The sequence below is a fragment of the Scylla paramamosain genome, chromosome 34 (genome assembly GCF_035594125.1).
Source record: "Scylla paramamosain isolate STU-SP2022 chromosome 34, ASM3559412v1, whole genome shotgun sequence".
In the NCBI taxonomy this organism is placed as follows: Eukaryota; Metazoa; Arthropoda; class Malacostraca; order Decapoda; family Portunidae; genus Scylla; species Scylla paramamosain.
This window is the reverse complement of record NC_087184.1, coordinates 2,250,001-2,270,000: the sequence shown is the minus strand read 5'-3', so window position 1 is coordinate 2,270,000 and position 20,000 is coordinate 2,250,001. Positions and strand designations below refer to the sequence as shown.

Sequence of the window (20,000 nt, the reverse complement as noted above, 5' to 3'; positions counted from 1 at the left end):
ATTCTCCCACCTCCTACTCCCTCTTACTTCACCTTCCCCTCTCCCTTCCTGCCATAACCTTCACTCCCATTTATTCCCCTCACTTTCCCTTCACTCCCTCACTTACTCCCCTCCCCTCCCCTCACTCCATCCCAGCCCAGCTAGATGCGCTGTCAAGAGTCGAACCCGCGTCTGGTAATCGACTTAAGAATCTAATACAATATCGACACCACTAAGCCATCTTTCCGTACCTAAGGGGAATTTAAAGTACATGTTTGCCTAAAGTCTTTCCCCCTTAAAGATTATCCGCGAGGGAGGAATGGGGAAGAGAACAGAGGGGGTAAGCGGGCGAGCAAAGGACCAGGGAGGGAAGGGAAGGAATGGGAGGGGAAGAGTGGGAGGGGCGGTGGATCAAAGAAGGGTAAAGAGGGAGAGGGATTAGTAGGGTGGTGAGAGGATTTAGGGAGAGAGAGAGGGGAAGGGGGATTAGAAATGTGTGTGTGTGTGTGTGTGGGTGACGTGAATAAGTGTGTGTGGTGAATGAGGTCATCATGAGGGAGTGTGGTGGATGTGGTGATGGGGGAGTGTGTGTGGTGAGTGGTGATGGGTGTGTGGTGGGTAGTGATGGGTGTGGTGAATGTGGTGAGTGGTGATGGGTGTGTGTGGTGACTAGGAATGGGAATGTTGAATTATGGAATTGGCGTGTTTTGGTGATGGGTGGGTGTGGTGGATGTGATGAGTGAGAGGAAGTGAGGGGAAGTGATGGGTGAATGTGGGCGAGTAATGGTGATGAACTTAAAGGTAGGAAAATACTTAATGCAAGGAAAATCATTAGTGTTTTAAATAGAAAAAATGCAGACTAGGGGAATTTTTTTAAATGAATATGCAACGGAAAAATTTGAAGCATGTATAATCGCCACCAAATATACGGTAAAAATGTGCGAATATTTACGATAATCTGAAATTTCGAAATGAGTGAAGGTGAATAAGAAAAATCAGCAAACTTAAAAAAGAAAAAAACTAAAAAATTGAAATCAAACTAAAATATATGAAATGCCGACGTAAAAGTTGAGATAAATGAGAAAAGAAGAAATTAAATAGTTTATAGTTTATTGTCGTCATTTATTTGTCTGACATAAGAGAGAGAGAGAGAGAGAGAGAGAGAGAGAGAGAGAGAGAGAGAGAGAGAGAGAGAGAGAGAGAGAGAGAGAGAGAGAAACTTAACACTGATTTGTCATCCATGAAAGTGAGAAAAGAAAAAAAAATTGTGGTTATTCTTGGAATGTGACAAGGATAAAACTCTCTCTCTCTCTCTCTCTCTCTCTCTCTCTCTCTCTCTCTCTCTCTCTCTCTCTCTCTCTCTCTCTCTCTCTCTCTCGCTCTCTCTCGCTCTCTCTCTCTCTCTCTCTCTCTCTCTCTCTCTCTCTCTCTCTCTCTCTCTCTCTCTCTCTCTCTCAAGGAAAAGCGTAAGGAATGTGAGTGAGTCTTCCACCATTTCCTGGAAGGTGAATCTGGAAAGAAAATGATGAAAGGGTGAAACTTCAGAATGTTTGGTGGTGGTGATGAAGGTGACGAGAACATGTGATGCCAGCAGAGGTGAAGATGATGGGTGGTGATGGTGGTGATGGTGAAGGGGAAAATGAGGCTTCGAGAGAGATGAGAAGATGGTGATGGAAAGGAGAACTGATCAGGAAAGAAGCCGGAGGGAGGTGGAGATAGGGAGTGAAGGAAAGGGAGGAGGAGGAGGAGGAGGAGGAGATGAGGAAAGAGGAGAGATGGAAATGACCAGGGAGGATGGAGAAGGGAGGCGTGAGAAGAAAACACCTGGATACCTGACTCCCTCACACCCTCCTCCTCCTCCTCCTCCTCCTCTTCCTCCTCTTCCTCCTCCTCCTCCCATCACTACATGAGTTATGGTCACTTTGCTGTCTGGAGGGAAATAGGAAAAATAGCTCTTTGTCTATTTGCCAACATTAGCTTTGGCAGTGGAAAGGGGCAAATTGATTGTCTCTCTCTCTCTCTCTCTCTCTCTCTCTCTCTCTCTCTCTCTCTCTCTCTCTCTCTCTCTCTCTCTCTCTCTCTCTCTCTCTCTCTCTGTGTGTGTGTGTGTGTGTGTGTGTGTGTGTCTAGTTGTCTTTCTTTAATTTTTTGTTCTATTGATGATAGTAATTGTAGTAGTAGTAGTAGTAGTAGTAGTAGTAGTAGTAGTAGTAGTAGTAGTGGTGGTGGTGGTGGTGGTGGTGGTGGTGGTGGTGGTGGTGACGGCAGCGGTGATAAACAAATTAACTTCCTAGTATCAAATATTTTCCTTTTTATTTTCTTTCCCTCTTTTCTGTTCATTTTTACGAGTGTGTTCTGACGTGACTCCGTTGTCATGTCAAGACCTGTCAGGCGCTTGAGTCACCACGCTGCATTGCCACGTGCTCGCCTCACCGCCACACGCTGCCACCTCTCCCGTGTGTGTGTGTGTGTGTGTGTGTGTGTGTGTGTGTCGTGGAGGATAAATGTGGTCTGAGCAGAACTGAGCCCGCAAGAAACAATCATTGGGAGAGTGGTTCTCCTCACGCACGCCTCCTCCTCCTCCTCCTCCTCCTCCTCCTCCTCCTCCTCCTCCTCTTCCTCCTCCTCCTCCTCCTCCTCTGTCTTTCCTTTTCTCAGTCCATTCGTCCTTCTTGAGTTCCTCTCTCTCTCTCTCTCTCTCTCTCTCTCTCTCTCTCTCTCTCTCTCTCTCTCTCTCTCTCTCTCTCTCTCTCTCTTCGTTACTCAAGTTTTTCTACTACTACTATTACTACTACTACTACTACTACTACTACTACTACTGCTACTACTACTACTACAACTTACTATTATGACACGCACACAAACAAAGTCAGTCCGAAGACACACACACACACACACACACACAGAGAGAGAGAGAGAGAGAGAGAGAGAGAGAGAGAGAGAGAGAGAGAGAGAGAGAGAGAGAGAGAGAGAGAGAGAGAGAGAGAGGTGAAAACAAAAAGAGGCGTAGAAAAGGGAAGAAGACCAAAGGGAATAACTGAGAAGAGAAAGAAGAGAAGAGGAGGGAGTGAGGGAAGAGGAAAGAGGATATGGAGTGTGTGAAAATTAAGAAAGTGTAGGGAAGAGAGAGAGAGAGAGAGAGAGAGAGAGAGAGAGAGAGAGAGAGAGAGAGAGAGAGAGAGAGAGAGAGAGAGAATTCTGTATCAAATATTTTCGACAAGTCACACACACACACACACACACACACACACACACACACAGGTGGGATTAACCTTACCCACACGCAATCTTTCCCCTTGATTCCACCCACCCCTTCCCTTCCCTTGTCTTTCCCCTCTCCTCCAAACACCCCCTTCCGTGCCCTCTCCTTTCCCCTCACAGTGCACCCACCACCCATTCCTTTCCCTCACCTCAGCGTTTCCTTTCCTTGCCCTCTCCTCTCCTCTCCTCTCTCCTCTCCTTCCCCTCACTGACAATTCCGATTAGGTCCCCTCTCCCTTCCCCTCACTAGGTTCTTCTCTCCCCCTCTTCCCTTTCCTCTTCCTCGGCACGTGGCTGCGAGATAAGATAGGAAAGGGTAAAGGGGAGGAATGGGAGGAGGGAAGAGAGGAAAAAGGGAGGAGAGAGGAGAGGAAGGGTGAGGAGAATCCAGTGATCTCTCTCCAAAAGCCGAAGGAAATAAGAAAACCAGAATCTTTTGTATTTGTTTGTTGGGAGGGAGGGAGGGAGGGAGGGAAGGGAGAAGGAAAGGGAAGGAAGGGAGGGAGGGAAGGAGGATGATGATAGATAATAGGGAGGAAAATAAAAAAGGAGATAGAGCGGATCACAAAAAATCATGAGAGAAATCGTGAATGTTTGAGTTTGTTGACAGAACGAAGTAACAGAAAACGGGATGTGATATGTAAGAATGACGCGTGCAACAGACACACACACGGGCAGACGGAAAAGAGAGACAGACAGACAGACAGACGGACAGACAGACAGAGACATCACGTGGTCAGAAATGTGAATAATGTGAAATAACCTTAATGAACTGCCACTCTGCTCGGTGAATGAAGGAATGAAGAGAACCTAACCTTATCAAAGAAAGAGGAAAAATAGTCTCTTCCTCTCCCTTTCATTCCTCCTCCTCCTCTTCTTTCTCCTCCTCCTTTTTGTTCTCATCCTACTACTACTTCACATGATTTACTTCTCCTCCTCCTCCTCCTCCTCCTCCTACTCTTAGTCTAGGTGAAGGTTCGTGGAGGTGATGATTCTGGTGGTGGTCGTAATAGTGGAGGCGGTGGGAGTGCAGGTAGTGAAGGTCGTTGTGTTGAGGTCTACCGACTTACCAGGGATGTGTGGAGGCTGCAATCTGCTGTGTGTGTGTGTGTGTGTGTGTGTGTGCGCGAGGCGTGCGTGGTCAGTCCGTGGGTTGCGTGCGCCCCGCCATCATCTCCGACCCTCTCTGCTCTTTTTATAACGTGGCTGCTGGCAGAGTGGCGTGGGTAGTCTCTGCTTGAGCTGTGAGTGTGGGGCTCTGTTACTTGCCACTGTCCTCTGCTGCCTCCTCCTCCTCCTCCTCCTCCTCCTCCTCCTCTTCTTCTTCTTCTTACCTCCCCTGGCCTCTCCTCTCCTCTCCTCCCCTCTTGGCTGATGCTGCTACTGCAATTTTTATCTGGTTTTTCTTTTTGTTGGTTGTTTTTTTTCTTTTTTTGTATTTTTTCGTATGTTTTCTTCCTCTTTTTTTTGTGCGTCTTGTGTTGTCTTGTGTTGTGTTGTGTTGTGTTGTGTTGTGTTGTGTTGTGTTGTCCTCCTTATCCTGTTTCCATTTCGTCTCCGTTTTTTTCTTTTCTTTTCTTTTTTTTTATTTTCTCCTATTTCTCGTCGATTTTGTAGCTTTTGTTTGTTGTTGTTGTTGGTGTTCCTGTTGTTGTTGTTGTTATTATTAGTGTTGTTGTTGTTGTTGTTTTTGCTGTTGTTGATGATGATGGTGATGATGATGATGATGATGATGATGATGATGATGATGATGATGATGATGATGATACTGTTGTTATTTTGCTCCTCTTCCTCCTCCTCCTCCTCATCATCATCATCATCATCATCATCATAAACGACTAAAGGTAGGCTACTGTTTTTCTACTACTACTACTACTACTACTACTACTACTACTACTACTATAACTACCACTACTACTAAGATTACAAGCACCAATCCCTCACTATATACAGGTACATCACTGAGGAATTAAGAAGAACCAGGAGGAGGAGGAGGAAGAGGAGGAGGAGGAGGAGGAGATGACATTAGAGGGTTGTTGAAAGTAACCTTGATCACCTTCCATGCACCAATTTGAATGAACGGGAACGCATGATGACAGAGTCTGTGGGACCACTGAACCAGAGGAGGAGGAGGAGGAGGAGGAGGAGGAGGAGGAGGAGGAGGGGGAGGAGGAAAGGTGATTAGCCTGAGGGAGGTGAGGGTGGCGGGTGGCGGACCAAAGCCAGTGGGGACAATTAAAGAGAGAGAGAGAGAGAGAGAGAGAGAGAGAGAGAGAGAGAGAGAGAGAGAGAGAGAGAGAGAGAGAGAGAGAGAGAAACGGTAGCACATTTGCCATAAGAGCTTCATAAGTTATCCATCACTTTTGTCAGGAATATAACACACGCAGGTCACTCCCCCACCCTGCCTCTGCTCACCTCCAGCCTCCCTCTCCCCCTCCACCACCTCAGCACGAACACTCCTGAGCTGACGGTGAACCCAATTATGAGACGAATTCCACTTGTGAGCAAAAAACGAAGCTTCGAAACCGAGAATCACGACCCAACTTAACTCGACCCTTCAGGTTACGACACCTCAGCCGTGGTACTCTTCCCCCGGCACCCTAACACAGCCCCTAGTCCTCCCCTCATACAGGTCCTAGTCCCTTGTACTCTTGTAGTTTTAGAGGCATTGTAACAGCTGCTTGTTTCCTCAATCAAAGACCTTATTTTCCCTAATTTCTATGCCACTAAGAAGCTCATATTGTCTGTATTCTGTTAATATTCCTGCACTCGCATCTCATAAGTTTCGTTGACATAATAGTTGGCTGTTCCCAAAAGACGAGGGTATTCAAAAAGACACTAAGACCACAGTAATGTTTAATTGAATTCTAGTGGATATTTTCCTCTTTAAACTATCGCTAGAATCGTGAAAACATCCTTGAGAGATCCAATAACTTTTTCACTTGATCTTGTTTAATTTATCACCCTTCAGAGCGCAGGTAACTTCCACTACAGTGTGTTGAATCATCGTTACAATCATGAAAACACCTTTGACAACCGTAATGACCTTCACTCCATCTCGTGAAAGTAGCTCAGATAAGATGTCAAAGTGCATGAAAATATACTCCTTTATTTTCTTCTGACTGTCCGTGGACTTTCTTTTTTTGGCTCCAGTTTATGTTATACTCTTAAGCGTTCATTCTCGTTTTCTTTACCTCGAGAAGTCTGTAGGTCCTCTTAAGCAGTCCTCTTTCTTCACATCGCGTCCAATCCTGTTGCTCTTTACTCGTCACCTGCCCCTTCATCACTTTAAGCAGTTTCGTCTTCTAAACTTAAAAGGAGTCTGAAAAATAAGTCTTAGGAATATTTGTGCTTTCCTTCTCGTGTTGCATATTGTTTATTGTCATTTATTTGTTTATTTATTTATCTATTTTTTTTAGTTTATCATCATCATCATATCATTATCATTATCATTGTTTTCACTCTTCTTGTTCTCGTTCTTGATCTTGTTGTTGTTGTTGTTGTTGTTGTTGTTGTTCCTCTTCTTCTTTTCTTATTTTCTTCTTTTTCATCTTCATTTTCTTCTTCTATTTCTTCTACTTCCTCTTCTTCTTCTCCACTTCTTTCTCCTCCTCCTCCTCCTCCTCCTCCTCCTCCTCCTCCTCCTCCTCCTCCTCCTCCTCCTCCTCCTCCTCCTCCTCCTCCTCCTCTTCATGCTGACTCATGGTGTGTGTGTCCTTCACCACCTTCTCAGACATTAGGTTAACCTCCTTCTCCTCCACCTCCTCCTCCTCCTCCTCCTCCTCCTCCTCCGCCTCCCTCATTATCAGGCGCATCACCATCATTACACTGCCCTCGTCACCACGGTCACCCTCATTGGCTCGCGTCATCGTCCTCTGGTTCATAAATACCACATCACCATTAATATCTCAGCCAAAATCACCATTACAAACCTTCTATAACTCCACCTCCTCCTCCTCCTCCTCCTCCAGCAGCACCAGGATCACTATCACCAACACCATCACCGTCAGTAGATGTCGTTTTCTTTGTCATTAGCGTCACCATACCCACTCATTTCCAAGGGCGGTCCCAAGCACTATAAATAAGTAAAGGAGGGAAGGTAATGAGTGTGATGAAGAGTTGAATTCCTTGTTTGTCTGCGCCACGCCAGTCATGTGGAATCGAGGCCTTTATTTGGGGGTCCCGATTCTGTTCCTTTCTTTTTTTTTTTTTTTTTCATCTTTTATCGCTCTGTTTATTCTCATTCTTGCTTTCTTCAGTTTTTTTTTCTCTCTCTCTCTCTCTCTCTCTCTCTCTCTCTCTCTCTCTCTCTCTCTCTCTCTCTCTCTCTCTCTCTCTCTCTCTCTCTCTCTCTCTGCGTGTGTTCCTGCATGTTTTCTTTTGTGTTTAGTCTCTTTCTCTTGTTATCTCTCTCTCTCTCTCTCTCTCTCTCTCTCTCTCTCTCTCTCTCTCTCTCTCTCTCTCTCTCTCTCTCTCTCTCTCTCTTGTTCTCTCTCTCTCTGCTTTTCTCCTCGTTTTTTCTTATAATTTGTCTTTTACTTAACATCTTTTTTTCAAGTTTTCTGTTTTTTTTTCTTTTCTTTTCTTTTTCTTTTCTCCATTTTCGTATGTGTGTTTCTCCTGATTTACCTTTTTCCTTACTTTTCATTTACAACAACAATAACGATAACAACAACAACAACACAAAAACAACAACACAAAAACAACAACAACAACAACTACTACTACTACTACTACAACTACTGCTACTACTACTACTACTACTACTACTACTACTACTACTACTACTACTACTGCTACTACTACTACTATTATCACCGCCACTATTACCACCCCCACCACCACCACCACCACCACCACCACCACTACTACTACTACTACTACTACTACTACTACTACTACTACTACTATATTAAAACAAGGGCAAAAACAGCAACGAAACACTAACACGAGAGAGAGAGAGAGAGAGAGAGAGAGAGAGAGAGAGAGAGAGAGAGAGAGAGAGAGAGAGAGAGAGAGAGAGAGAGAGAGAGAGAGAGAGAGAGAGAGAGAGGCTTTTACGACCTCAATTTAGTCTAGGAAGGAAAGAAGATGATGAGGTTTGATGGTGAAGACAGTCCTACTTCACCACCACCACCACCATCACCACCACCACCACCACCACCACCGCTGCCACCAGTACTGTAGGGTTAAAAGGCAAAGTGAACTGAGGGAGGGACTGAAGGTGAGGTAAGATCACTGGTGGTGGTGGTGGTGGTGGTGGTGGTGGAGGGACATTAGTGACAGGAGGAGAGCGTGAGGGAGTGAGTGACAGGTAGAGACAGGTGAACCGCCCCCTCCCGTGTACACTCTCACGCGAACACACACACACACACACACACACACACACACACACACACACACACACACACACACGAATACACTGCTAGTTTATATATTTAAAGAAGTCGATATGTAAACAGACACGTAAAAATGTTACTGATTCATTATCTAGTATTTCATTCATCTCTCTCTCTCTCTCTCTCTCTCTCTCTCTCTCTCTCTCTCTCTCTCTCTCTCTCTCTCTCTCTCTCTCTCGCTCTCGCTCTCGCTCTAAGTAAATAAACACACTTCAAAATACCCAACGATGTGCTTTCTCATATGTATTTCAACCATTTATACCACACACACACACACACACACACACACACACACACACACACACACGCACACGCACATGTAGATATGTACGTACGTTTCTTACCTTTCCCTCAGTATTATATTTTGGCACAATAATAATTACTCTTAGCAGCACATGTAATGACAGAGGGAGCAGCACGCCACCCCACACTGACCCTCGCTGCACGCCCCCTCACCTCTCTCTCTCTCTCTCTCTCTCTCTCTCTCTCTCTCTCTCTCTCTCTCTCTCTCTCTCTCTCTCTCTCTCTCTCTCACGGTCTTCCTTTCTTTTCGTTCTTAGAAAAACTCAAATGTGACCTTCATTGATTGCGAGAGAGAGAGAGAGAGAGAGAGAGAGAGAGAGAGAGAGAGAGAGAGAGAGAGAGAGAGAGAGAGAGAGAGAGAGACGTAGCTATTGTACTCTGCTTTGTAAACATGTATATATCATGACTGTAATAGCAAAAAGCTTTACTTAATTACTTAAACACACACACACACACACACACACACACACACACACACACACACACACACACACACACACACACACACACACACACACACACACACACACAGACAAACAGACAGACAGACAAATTGTGGCTGATTATACTTATATAAACATTTTTCTAACTCATCAACGGGGTAAGCAAGCATCACCAGTTAGAAGAAAACAGAAGAAGAAAAATGTTTAGTAAATTTAATTGTGTGATAATCATATTTTTTCTTCCGCTTCTTTTTTTATTATTAATTGTTCACAAACTTTTGCATCTTATGTCTAATCAATTTATTTTTCACTTATTTGCTCGTTTACTGTTTTCCTCCTTATCTCTATTCACTCTTTGCTTTCTTTGCTTCTCCCTTCTTTACTCTCCCTTACTTCTCTAATTCATCCCTGTCTTTTATTTGCATAATTATTTCCTCCTTTTCTTCTTTACTCCATCTCCTTCACTTCTCTCTTCCATACGTTCTTACTTCGTGCTTCATTCATTCACTTCTTAATCTGTTTTTTTTTTTTCCTTCTTTATTTCCATCTTTTACCACCCTCCTTCATTTCATCGTCTCTTACTCCCTGTCTCCTTACTCTCTTTCTCTCTCTCTCCTTCCTTTATACTTCATTCATCCGTTCCTGATCTTTCACTCTCTTCATTTCTTCGTCTCTCCATTCTTATCGCCCCTGCATCTCTCGCCGCCCCACACCTGCTCAGAGGACAGGTGTGGGAATTATCAAAAGGCAGACACACCTGCCATCTAAACCGCATAGAAATATATAGAAGCGAGATCAAAGAAAACGCGACCTTATTATTTTTTCGTCCCTTGCGCTGGGAAAGGAAGGGAAGGGAGGGAGGGAGGGAGGGTGCAGGTGTCCGTCCAGCCACGCCTATCTCGTTTTCTTTACACCTGCAAAAAAAAAAAAAAAAAAGAAAGTCTGGCATGGGAGTCTATATATTTTTTCTGGCCTTTTTTTGTGTGATTTTTGGTCTTTCAGGAAGGCTATTTTTCTTGTGTCCTTTACCTGAAGTTACCTGTGTGTGCGTGAATGGTTTTTATGGAAGAGTGTTCTAGGCTTGCTATTGTTGCTGTTTTGTTATCTGTTTAGTGCCGTCTGTTATCTGTTATTCCTTATATTGTGTTGCTTTTGTTGTTATCCATTACTGTGTCTACGTCTTTTTTTTTGTCTATTTTTTTATCTACCTGTCCTTCTCATTACGTTCCCATTATGCTGTTAACGAAGCATTATTTCCTACATCTTAATCCCCTTTCACTAAACATCCAACTAAATGTACACAGATTAATATTTCATCTTCCTATTTTTTTTTTTAATTTACAATTTTTTTTTTTTCGATCCAAATTAATTTACTACACATCCTATTCAGACTTAAACACAAACACACACACATACGCACACACACACGTGAATGCCCTGAACGGCCCCAATCCACACCTGAGAGAGATGCGTCTGGAGTGGCTCGCGGCGTGTGTGGGTATTTGGAGAAGGCGAGGTAGAAGGGATGAAGTTACAACCAGTCAGTGAAACAAGAGGAGCCCCATGCTCTGTAGGGGTGTGTGGCTGTGGTGGTGGTGGTGGTGGTGGTGGTGAGGGGAGGGTATGGTAGCAGTGGTGGTGTGTGTCTGTCTGTGTGTGTGTGATGGTGTTGGGAAATGTTATGGCGAAGTGATGGAGGTGTGTTGGAGGATGTTATGGTGAGGTGTGTGTGTGGTGGTGATGGGAGAGTGGCAGTGGTCGTGCGTGTGTGAGGTGTGTGGCAGGTGTTGTGTTGGGGTGTGTGGGTAGGATGTTATTATGGTAGTTCTGTGTTATGCAAGGTAATGTTACGATTTGACTATGAAATATTAAAAAGATAAGTAAAAGTGATGATCGCGTAAGTGTTCTGTTTTTTTTTTTGTTTGTTTTTTTTTACATGCATTTCTCGTGCGGTAAACTCTCGATACTACGAATTAGTTGTAGGGGGAAGGCGACGTCCCAATATTCAGAAACTCCATCAGTCAGACAGCAGTTGCGGCGAGGTCTTTTAACAAACTATTAGTATTGAAAGTTTAACACGACTATAACGAATAATTCCTAAACTCAAAAAAACGAAGCAAATAAAACCTCAACAACAACAACAACAACAACAACAGCAACAACAACAACAACAACAACAACAACAACAATAATAATAATAATAATAATAATAATAGTAATAATAATAATACTAGCAAGAGGAACACCTGAAGCGTGGCTGAGCAGGTACGGGGAGGGAGGGAAGGGGTAAGATTATCCCAGGTGAGTAGGTCTACCTGTCCCTCTTCCCCTCCACCTCAGTTCCCGCCACAAGCCATCCCCTCACTGTGCTTCCCCACTAATTCTACCACCACCACCACCAGCACCACCACCACCTCCACTTATCAAACTGCTCTCTCTCTCTCTCTCTCTCTCTCTCTCTCTCTCTCTCTCTCTCTCTCTCTCTCTCTCTCTCTCTCTCTGTCTATCTATCTATCTATCTGTCTATCTATCTCCATACCTTCCCCGCTTTCTCACGGTTTTAAACAGCTTTTGATTACAGGTGACCCCCAGTCTTTTGAACAGTTGTGGATAGAGGGAGGGGAGAAGGGACGAGGAGAAGAGGAGGAGGAGGAGGAGGAGGAGGAGTATTGGTGTGATGGAGTAAAAAATGCGACGTTTTGGTCTATATTTTCAGGTGATTGAGCAGGTAAAAGTCTTTTCGATTACAATTTATAGATATTTTATTTATCTATTCATAATTCAGTATTGATATTCATATTCATTACTAGGTTATTCATATTTCATCTGTCTTCGTCCGCCTTTTTAGTCGTGTGTGTATGTGTGTGTGTGTGTGTGTGTGTGTGTGTGTGTGTGTGTGTGTGTGTGTGTGTGTGTGTGTTTACCTTTCTCTCTCTCTCTCTCTCTCTCTCTCTCTCTCTCTCTCTCTCTCTCTCTCTCTCTCTCTCTCTCTCTCTCTCTCTCTCTCTCTCTCTCTCTCTCTCTCTCTCTCTCTCTCTCTCTCTCTCTCTCTCTCTCTCTCTCTCTCTCTCTCTCTCTCTCTCTCTCTCTCTCTCTCTACTATACCATCCTTCCCCGTTCCCTGCCACCACCACTATAATCAACACACACACACACACACACACACACACACACACACACACACACACACACACACACACACACACACACACCTTCTCACACCACACAGACACCTCCCACGCTTTACCTCACGGGCGCCACACCTCCTCTACACCTGTGCACACCTCCGGCCACACCTGCAGGCGGGAGTGGCGGCTCAGGTGTGTGCGTAACGGAGCAACAGAAGATATCGTGACGTCACTGCGGTTCCCCGTCACAAGATGCCACTGTAACTTGAGCTCGCCTCCTCCTGCCCCGTCACACCTCTTCCTCCTCCTCTTCCTCCTCCTCTTCCTCCTCCTCCTCCTCCTCCTCTTCCTCCTCCTCCTCCTCCTCCTCCTCCTCCTCCTTCTCTTCTTCTTCTTCCTCCTCCTGCCGCAAACACTGATTTTACATTAGTCGATGTACTAAGTATTCTCTTTCGAGTCTCAATTTAACTTTTTTTTTTGTACGTTCTCGTGTTTTATCTATGTCTCTCTCTCTCTCTCTCTCTCTCTCTCTCTCTCTCTCTCTCTCTCTCTCTCTCTCTCTCTGCTCGGGAATGTCAATATTTCCTTCATTAGTTTCCCCTCTTTCCCCTCGTGGCCGCGTGACCCGAACCTGACCTGACCTCCTCCCCGGGTTAGCCAGGAGGGGGAAGAAAGGTCAGCTGATGAAGGTCCACTCAAGCCTATCCCAACTCCCTCCTCCCTTCCTCCTTCCCTCTCTTTTTACTTCTATTTTCTCTCTATTCCTTTATACCTATTTATTTTGTATGTCTTCTATTGCCTCTACTCTTTTTTTACCTTTCTCTTTTTTTTTCTTTTCATTTGCGTTTCTTTCGAGTCTTTATTATCTCTTTCTTTATCTGTATATCCTTCTTCCTTTCCTTCCTAGAGTGTCTTTCTCTATTTTCCACTTCTTTTCTAGTGTCAAGATCTTTCTCCTTTTCTCTTTCTCATCTGCCTTTGCCTCTTCCTTTTACTCCTCACGTTTCTCTGTCTCTCCTCCACATGTCTCTATTTATATTCCTTCTCCTCTTCCTTCTGTTTTAAAATTCTTCTCACTTCTTTCCTCGTTTTTCAGTCTCCCTTTTCTGTTTCCTGCCTGTGTGTGCCTCCTGCTCTCACACCTTCCCTCCTTGCCCTCCGCCAGATGTCTCCGTGTTTCTACAAGTTTCCCCCGTCCCGCCCCCTCTGGCTTCGGTAATTGGCCAGCTCCCAAAGTTAGAATGTGTCGAGTGGCATTTGTTTTCGATGGCACTCAAGCGAGGAACAGGAAACCACGTGCCCAGTGTCTCGCAAGGGGCCATACTCTCCCCTCAGCCTCTCCCCTCTGTCTGTCTCCTTACTCTCCCCTCTCGTGATGTGTTTATTTACCTGTCGTCGGAAGGAGGTGGGAATGAGGCTTAATATGTTGTGGTTTTGCTCCCCCTTCGGTTTCCCCTTACCTTCGCACACCTGGGCACTCTTTCAGGGCCTAATTACCTCTATGTGTGAACCTTGTGTGTAGTCTGGTTGGTTTGGTGGGGTTTGCTTATTAGGTTTACATTTCATTAGGTCGTAATTTAAAAGAATGAAAGGAAATGTGTTCACTTTTCGGTATGTTCATTGGTTGCTTTTTGTTTGGAGTCTGTATCGTAGTAGGTTCGAGTGAGTTTGCTGTCTTGTTTTCCGTTCGATTTAAGATTTGATGGTATGAAACAAGTCACACGAGGAAGAGCTTATATCTTGACAGGACACATTAATTGCCTTTATATCAGGTTTCCATTCTGGTCTTTCTGTCGTGGTAATGTCTGACAGCCACTGTTCATCTAAACTTATTAACAGTGGTGTTCCACAAGACTCTGTTCTACCACCTTCCTTCTTCCTGTCATTCATAAATTATCTCAAACTTTCTTTCTTATCCATTCTTACCTTGATGATTCTAACCTGCGTTGTTCAGCGGCATGTGCTAGATTACCAGTTCAGCAGGAATTTTAAAAATCTTAAAAATCACTTGAAGCCACAACATGCCGAGCTTCTGATCTTTTGTTTTGAAGTATGGCAGGATAATCTTATGTTGTGTAAAGCCTCAAAACTCAATTCTTTCATTTCTCCACCAGACACAAACTTCCCTCTTCTTCAGTGACACTCAGCTATTCCCGTCCTCTACACTGAACGTGCTTCAACTGTCCTTTTCTAATAATCTCAACTGGTAATTTCACACCTCCTCTTTTGCAAACTTCCATGAGGTTGGGTCTTCTGCGTCGCCTCCATCAGCATTTTATTCGTTTCCGATCCTAACTCTATATAAATTATCCTTATCCTTACCCGGCCCTGTATGTACAGAGCACTGCTGCTGTACACGGGGAGGTGCGACTCAGCTCTTCTAAACAGGGTAGAGTCAAAAGGCTTTTCGGCTCATCGACTTTTCTTTTCTCAATCTCTTAGTCACCGCCGCAGCGTTGCATCTCTTACCACCTTCTATCGTTATTTCCATAATTACAGTTCTTCTGGACGTGCTAACAAGAGCGATTTTTTTTTTTTTTTCATAATGACTCGTATTTAGTTTGCATTCTCATTTGTTGTTTGAAAATAAAATAAGGAAAGGTTATAGAAAAGCATTACTGTTTTTGCAAAATATGTCACCTAAGCCAACAGTATTTCCTGTTTAATTGTCACAGTGGTTTGAGTTGCACCTTTCCAGTCTTTTTTGTCTGGTGTGCTACTTGTTAAAACTTAAAACTATGGAAGGAAGGGAAGCTCGATTAAAAAAAAATCATATTTCAACAAATGATATCAATTAAAGACATTTTTTCTTTCATCTTCCATACTGAGATAAATTCGGAAAGAGAAAATAAACAAAATATTGCAAAGAAAAGAAAAAGAAAGAAAGAAATAAAGCTCCTGAGTGGGCTGTGAGTGGAGGCGTAAAGGTAAACAGCCGGTGATAACCAAGCCGAGTCACCTGATGCCGCGGCCGCCAGATGGCACGCTCCGGGCCGCCAGCTGTGAGGGCAGCGGCGGCGGGATTGTCGACCACAGCGGCGAGACTTTGTGCTAAAAATACTTGTTTCTAGATTGGTGAGACGTCTGAGGCTGCCGGGCTGGTGACGTGGGCAGAGAGAGAGAGAGAGAGAGAGAGAGAGAGAGAGAGAGAGAGAGAGAGAGAGAGAGAGAGAGAGAGAGAGAGAGAGAGAGAGATTATCACACACACAATCATACACACAAATATCTTGATGTGGTTTTACATACGTTTTCTGATGCGAACTTTTTTTTTTTATTATTTTTCTAAGTGACAAGAAGTCTAAAATATCTTACTCTCCTCCACCTCCCTCTCCTCCCACCACCACCACCTCCTTTCACCTCCTCCTCCTCCTCCTCCTCCTCCTCCTGAGCCCACTAACCCTCCTCTCCTCCTCCCCAGGTGTGGTTCCAGAACAAGAGAAGCAAGGAGCGGCGACTCAAGCAGCTTTCCTCCATGGGGATGCGCGCGCACCTGTTCGGCAACCCACGGAAGCTGCGTGACCTGCCCCTGGGGATGGAGGACGGCTACGGCTTCTTCCCCGGCTACAATGGCTTCCCCGGACAGCAGTTCCCCGGGTATTTCGGCCCCCAGCAGCCCATGGGGTACCCGCACAGTGAGTGACGTGGAGACTTAAACCCACTCATCTCTTGTTTGTTGCGTGTTGTTTCAGTATTATTTGTGGAAAGTGAATTGTAGATGTTATTGCTACTTCTACTACTACTACTACTACTACTACTACTACTACTACTACTACTACTACTACTACTACTAGTACCAACAACACTTCACTTATTCTTCTTCTATTACCTCGTTCCCTCGTGCCTCTAACTCCTCCGTCTCTCCTTCCTCCTCCACAGTGGGCCCCGGCATGGAGCAGCCCCTGCCCCCCGGTGGACCCATGGGGGGCGCTGAGTTCCCCGGAATGCCTCCCATGGCCATGATGGGGGAGGCCTTCCCGCCGCACCCCCCCATGACCTCCCCCTCCGAGGATGTCTCAGTTCACAGCGGTGAGTGAGTGAGTATGTGTGTGTGTGTGTGTGTGTGTGTGTGTGTGTGTGTGTGTGTGTGTGTGTGTGTGTGTGTCATTGTACCCTTTGCGTGTCTGTTATGTGCGATTTGACGTACATGACGTACATCTCGTGTGTGCGTGCAAGTTATGTACATATGCAGGTGTTGTGTGTATGTGACTCATATGTGTATCTACGTGTGTGTGTGTGTGTGTGTGTGTGTGTGGGCGAATGTATGCAAATGCAAGCAAGTACATATACATCCTACACTTTCCATACATTCTCTCTCTCTCTCTCTCTCTCTCTCTCTCTCTCTCTCTCTCTCTCTCTCTCTCTCTCTCTCTCTCTCTCTCTCTCTCTCTCTCTCTCTCTCTCTCTCTCACACACACACACACACACACACACACACACACACACACACACACACACACACACACACACACACACACACACACACACACACACACACACACACATACCAGGTCACGTGACAAGGCAGTGAGAATGACCCACACTCTCTCTCCTCCACACAGGCTCTGGCGGATTCAGTGACCATCAAAGTTCGGAAATTCTGGCGTGGTAACCTGACATCACGTGACCTCAGCCGCCGCCACCACCACCAACAACAACAATAACAAACAACAACAACAACAACAACAACAACAACAAACGACAAACAAAGCAACCAAAGAAGCTTCCCTTGCGGAACTCTGTGACGTCATAAGTCTGATGTCTCAAGAGATTTTTTCCCGCTATTTTTTTGAGTTATACTTTTTTCTTGTTTTATGTTGTTGTTATCTATTTATTTACTTTTTTAATTCTTTTATTCGTGAAGGATGGCCCGTTGAATTTTTGTTGTTGTTTTTTTTTATGTGTATGAATTAAATAGAAGGAAAGAAGGAATAAGAAGGAAAAAGGAAAAAAATATGCGTAAAAGGAAGATAAGAGATATTTTTATGAAGTCGGTGCAAGCGGAAAAAAAGAAAGAAGAAAAGGAAGTAGCAGATGGCGAAGAAGATGAAGAAGAAGAAGATGGAGAAGAAGGAGGAGAAGGAGGGAGGAGGAGGAGAAGGAGGAAAAGTTATATTATTATTATTAATCTTATTCAGTAAATGTCGTCCATAGATGTCAGTGTAAAGGGGAAGAAAAGAAAACGGGAAGAGGGAGGGCGAGGGAAGGGGAAACTAAACTACACTGCTCTCTGACTCTCATTTAATAAAGGGTCAGTTTTATAATTACCTTGGCAGTCACGTTTTTGGTTAGTGGATCCATTTTTTCCAAACACCGCTGGAACAAGACGCGCCCTGTACACCTCTGAGGAAGGTAGGAAAAACGTACACTGTAGTTTGCCACACGGTTTTGTATGTATGTAATGTATGTACGGTGTAGTCATGTACGTACGTAGAATGGGTTCAAAACACACACACACACACACACACACACACACACACACACACACACACACACACACACACACACACACTCACACACTTCTACATTTCTACACTCACACACACACTCACACACACGCACACAGTAGAAGTATCATAGGTGGTATCTCGTGTACGCGTCACCCGTGTGTAAAGCTACATATGTACGTTGAACTCAAAAAAAAGAAAAAAAAATGTGCACTTTCAGATAGTCGTGTACACTTACAGAGACAGCCATGAACGAAAAGCTTAAAAAAACGAACACATTAGTAATATAGAAACCATAATATTTTGATAATGACTCTTAAAATGCACGCAATTATCTTTATATTATTTTTTACAGCAATGAATCCCAAGTTTTATGGGGCTTCAAGAGTCACAGTAACACTAAAACTCTTCATAAAATATTTGATCGCAGACTCTGAGGGTTCAAGAAGTCAGAATCCTTGTACTTCCTTTATATGGCATCTGATCCTAAGTTTATGAGCATTCAGGACTTCGAATCGCCTGGAGCGTCTTCGTAACTTCAAAACGTTCATGGCTTAAGTTTGTTTCATGACTCGAATACTCCCGAATCTCTCTATAAGGTGTTCGATCCAAAGTTCAAAAGGGTTCAGGGCGCGGACTCCCGGAGGATTGTCTACAGGGATAACATGGTACCTGCTCGATCCTCCTTTAGAGCGTTGGATCATCTTTCGTCCACTTAAGCAAAGGGTTCACATTCCTGATATACATATATATATTGCTATGAACTATTTATAAGGCTTGGGGAGAGGGACCAGGGACGGGTGGGGGGTGTATATAGATGTACAGTCTGTTGTAGTGCAGGATAAAACAAACAACCCGTTTTCTTTTTTCCATTTTTTATTATGATTATTATTCATCTGTGAGTGTAGATAGATTTCCCAGAAGTTTTACGGCCGAGTTTACTATTACTGCTATTATCATTACTATTAGCTATTACGTGCAAGTTTATATTATGATTATCATTTTTATCTTTTTTTCATCTTTTTTTTTCATTGGAAGCTGTTTTTTTTTCTTTTTTATTATTCCTTTTTGTTATTTTCTTTCCAATTTCTCGTCTACGAAATAATAATAATTTACTGACTCGGTTTGGCGCTTCGAGTAGTAACAGTCGCGGAATATAAGAATCACTAACTTAATGCCTAAGGTGTTCTACCGTACTGATATTATGAAGTTAAGACGCGCCCGGTGCCTCGTGGCGTCACCGTGGCGTCACCGAGGGCTGGGCGGCGCCGAGAGCAAAGAAAACGCATCCTTGTTTCCCTTACATAGTGTTCTCCTAAACATTTCTTATTTTTCCTGTTTTATTGAGTTTTCCTTTAAGTGTATGAGTGTAATAACGACCAGTGCTTCATTAATGTATAACACTTGAGAGGCTGACGACGCAGCACCACCAGTAACCTTGAGAAAAGTGAACATTATGAAAAAAAAAAGTGCCCGGAGGTGAGAGAAGAAAATAATGTTTACGAATGATCTGGCCGGCACTCCGCTCAGGCGAGGTTGATGACTAGCAATTACACGCTATAAATTCCTGCTATCTCAAGCCTCCCAGATGAATGGCGGAGTTTGCAGGACGAAATGGAAGATAATTATAAGCTTCTGAACTTTCTAAGCAAACGTTGAGGATGCGTTCAGTCCGCGCAGCAATAGCTTAATAGGGGCAATTACAATGACAATTGGCTCACTTTTCCAAGGTTCCTGGTGCGTGCTGCGGAGGGAAACAGTAGCCTGAGGGACGCGAGTAGGGAGGTGTTGCGTGCCTCTCCTCCTCCTCCCTCTTCGGCGTGCTCTTCATTACGGCTTGTTTATTTGATTTTTTTTTTTTTTTACATATATTTTTCTGATTATATGTGAATCTGTGATATCAATTATTTGTTATATCTCCAGTGACACTTTTTTTGTAATAAAACTAACGAAATGAACTGATAAACTGAGTGATTCTGTGACCTTAACCGTGTGTGTGTGGTGTGTGTGTGTGTGTGTGTGTGTGTGTGTTTAATGTGAGTG

General features: G+C 44.1%; 1 protein-coding gene across 1 annotated transcript in view; it reads left to right on the top strand.

Annotated features, from left to right (window-relative positions):
- Window positions 1-19,923, top strand: part of LOC135090034 (LIM/homeobox protein Lhx1-like) — a 68,449-nt gene extending 48,526 nt beyond the window's left edge. The window contains exons 5-7 of the mRNA XM_063986265.1: window positions 15,932-16,145; window positions 16,390-16,539; window positions 17,073-19,923. Coding sequence (XP_063842335.1) covers window positions 15,932-16,145; window positions 16,390-16,539; window positions 17,073-17,122 — 414 coding nt within the window. The 3' untranslated portion in view covers window positions 17,123-19,923. The remainder of the gene's footprint in view (window positions 1-15,931; window positions 16,146-16,389; window positions 16,540-17,072) is intronic.
- The last annotated feature ends 77 nt before the right edge of the window (window positions 19,924-20,000 follow it).